Source organism: Hibiscus syriacus, unplaced genomic scaffold (genome assembly GCF_006381635.1).
Source record: "Hibiscus syriacus cultivar Baekdansim isolate YM2019G1 unplaced genomic scaffold, ASM638163v2 tig00110429_pilon, whole genome shotgun sequence".
Taxonomy (NCBI): domain Eukaryota; kingdom Viridiplantae; phylum Streptophyta; class Magnoliopsida; order Malvales; family Malvaceae; genus Hibiscus; species Hibiscus syriacus.
The window spans coordinates 12,727,010-12,730,472 of NW_024062733.1; the positions used below are offsets into that span (position 1 = coordinate 12,727,010).

Genomic DNA, 3,463 nt, shown 5'->3' on the forward strand with positions numbered 1-3,463 from the left:
AACATGAATAGTCGGGTTTGAAAGTTTAAATGCTTTTATTTAAATTACATATTTATGTTTATAATATTTTACGAAATTTATGTTTTATCTCATTTTAGTTATATTACTGTTTCACTAAGTTTTACTTAGTGCGTGAAAATTTTTATGCATAGGTTTGAGTAAAGAAAAGAACATAAAGTGAGGAGTTATTAACGGCATGTACATTACACCTGATTGTATGTTTTGTTTAATTTATTTTAAAAACGGTTTGTAATAGTAACTATGATTATTTTCTTTATTTTTGACTAATTTTAGTATTTAATCGTATTTTTGAATGAATAGTATAAATGTTATATTTTAAACGGTTTTTAAATTAAGTAGTATTTAGACAGTGATATATATTTTTGATCAGTTCTGAACTGCCTACTTACTGATTGAAATTGGATTTATTTGCAATCATTAAATATTTTTTTATGATTTTATACAAATAAGGTAAAAGTTTTTAAATTGAAACAATGAAAGTTTAAAAATAAATGAGATTTTAAGTCTTTATGCTCAACAAATAATTGTCAAGTTAATATGACATTTGTAACTCGTATATCAAGACATATATGAACTATGGATATTACATGCGTGAATTTTTTATTACGGAAAATAAGTGTTTTGACCTTCAAAATATTAATATTAAAATTGAATATATAGACAAAAACACCATCAAATGTTTTAATTTTTTATGTGAGATACAATGCAAATAACAATTCGAGCATTCCCTCTTCAATCAATTAGAAAGAAAAATTCGGATTTGGTTGGATGAATCTTTTATCTTACTTGATTAAAAAAGATATATCATTTTTCAAAATTATATTATTAAATATTATCATTTTTTTATCCTCCAGATTCTTAAGGTTTCATCTTGATTAATCCAGATCAATCTGGGTCACACATTTATTTTGGAGGGTAAGTCTATCAAACAAGATTTGCTACATACACAAAAAATTTTGGAAGGTAAGTCTCTCAAACAAGATTTGCTACATACACAAAAAATTTTGGAAGGCTCTCAAACAAAGATTTGCTACATACACAAAAATTCAAACTTAAGACTTACTTAAATGATATCAAGCTAGTTACCACTTAAATTATTTAATAATTAAATTAAAATTAATATTATTTTGATAAATTTAGGCCAAATTAGTAGCCCAACGGAGGGCATTTGATCTACAGCCCATGCATAAATTTGCTCCGTCTAATTCTAATCTACTTGCATAAAGTTTTATGCTCCCATCGGAAATCCAACGGGCAAGGAAGAATCCTCCCCGACCTATCCGCATTAATCAAGAGCAACCACCAGCTCTTATGTTGTCTTGTTACCTTTTTGTTGTTCCAACGAAAAAAAAAAGATTTTTTGAACTTTTCTCTTATGTTTAGGGTTTGCAGAGCTCGGAGGTGTAAGAGAAAAGAGAATACCCAGAAAGGCAACGCGTCTATCATGTAAAAACCAGAACGTATAATGCAAGGCGCAGACAATTTCAGACATTAGAGTTCCAAGGCCAACGCAATTTATGGTATCCCCATCCGATACAAAACCACCATCGCTCAGAACTTGTTTCCACCAAAGAAGAAACACATTACTCTCTCTTCTTTTTATCATTTCCCATGCTTGATGAACAAGGAATTTGCATACTATAGTTAAACTTAGGGAAGAAAAAAAATCCCTACCAGATTACGATATCGTCAAGGAATTACCATTACATGTTATAAAGATTACAACATAAAAGCATGATGATTTTAATCTCACGTCTAAGTAACGAAAAGCTTGAAACCCTAAACATATTGATATGCTCAAGCATTTTGAACCCTAGCTGCCAAGGCATCCGTGAAATCTGGGAACTGAAAGATATCATCTAACAAGCAGTCTTGACCTACCTGCAGGTGTTTCGTTGGTATTTCATTAGCATACGGCACCGATTCAGAGCCAGTGACTCCACTGAAACTCTCCACCTGCTGGAGGAATCCTTGATCGTAACCGGAATAATAAAAACCTAAATGTTCATTCTTCAACTCGGGTTCAGGGACGGCAACTGAATGTTGAGTGTAGTTTGAGGTAACTTTACGTTCACCTGATTTCTTCGGAAATAAACCTTGAATTATTTCCTGCAACAAACCGGAATCTGAAGGCTCCTGCGGGAAGAATTCCATATCATCGACGGTTTCCTTGAGAGTGTGCGTCATGGATGAGCCAGTGAAAGAATCAGATACGCTATCGGCTGCGCTTAGAGTAGTGTTGTTGGTCGAGGATTTCAACAAAGATGCACCGGCCAAAACGCTTGAATTAGCCGGAAAAGTGAAAGGAAACGAAGAAGAGGAAGTATTTCCGTTCATGAATGGAATATTGTCCGCCAGAGACTGAGGAGGCGGCTCGTGGAGAGATGAATTAGATGAATTCATGAGGTCACGGAATAAAACCATGTTCAGAGAAGCGTTTCTTTGAGCAGAAGACCCAACGGAGAAGTCACCCGAATGTTGGTTTGTCAACGATGGCCAATTCGAAGATTGGCCAAACTGATGATTAATGCAGTTAATGTCCCTGATGGATGACTGTGACTGCTTCGAGAAGGTAAAAGGTGGAAGGAAATGATTGCTCCCCGAGTGAGGCTCCGTCGCCGGGTAGACGAAATTGGTGCGAGCCTTGATCCCACGCATAGCTCGAGCTGCACAGTCGTAGGCGCATGCGGCCTCCTCTGCAGTGTCAAAAGTCCCGAGCCAACGCCGTTCCTTGGACTGTGGGTCTCGTATCTCAGCAGCATAACGCCCCCACGGCCTGCGGCGAACACCACGGTACCTCATTGTTCCACCGGAGACACCATTTCCTTTGAGAGACCTCATGTTCGCCGCTGTGGCGGTGGTGCGATCTGTTGAGGTGGCGGCGCTCTTCTTTGTATAGTCGGTCATGGAGTTGCTACCATTTGGGTCGGAGACATAAGTCATGCTCTGTAGGTTCTTAAATGCCTCTTCCATTAGCTAAAACTAGGAGAGAAGTACACAAGGAATCAAAGACTACAAAGAAGACCAGAGATTGGCACCTGGAATTCGGATTGTGGTGGATGGAACTTTGCACCACAATATATGCTTGTATTTATAGTAAAATAAACACTGTCAGAAAATCTAGAGAAAGTGACCCTTTTTATTCATGCTTTTTGCTTCTTCTTTTTTACGCAAACAAAATTCAAAAAAGCAGGGTTTGAATTTTAAATTAAGAATGTATATTTTTTTATGTAACATATATATTAAACTAACCATTCAAAGAAAAGGTGTTTTAATCCTTCATTTTACTGAATTTTAGGATGTACTATACTCTAATGAAAGTTATCTTAATATTTTTTTAAAGAGAAGATACCTTAAATTTTAAAAATGGATAGTCAATAGTACGACGTTATTATATTTAAAACAAGGACTTAATTGAACGTGCAACTTAGAGATTAAAATG

General features: G+C 35.5%; 1 protein-coding gene across 1 annotated transcript; it reads right to left on the reverse strand.

Annotated features, from left to right (window-relative positions):
- Positions 1-1,818: 1,818 nt before the first annotated feature.
- LOC120125067 (ethylene-responsive transcription factor ESR2-like) lies at positions 1,819-2,994 on the reverse strand. Its single transcript, XM_039143567.1, has one exon. It carries the CDS (start codon positions 2,992-2,994, stop codon positions 1,819-1,821), a length of 1,176 nt encoding a protein of 391 aa, XP_038999498.1.
- Between the last annotated feature and the right edge of the window lie 469 nt (positions 2,995-3,463).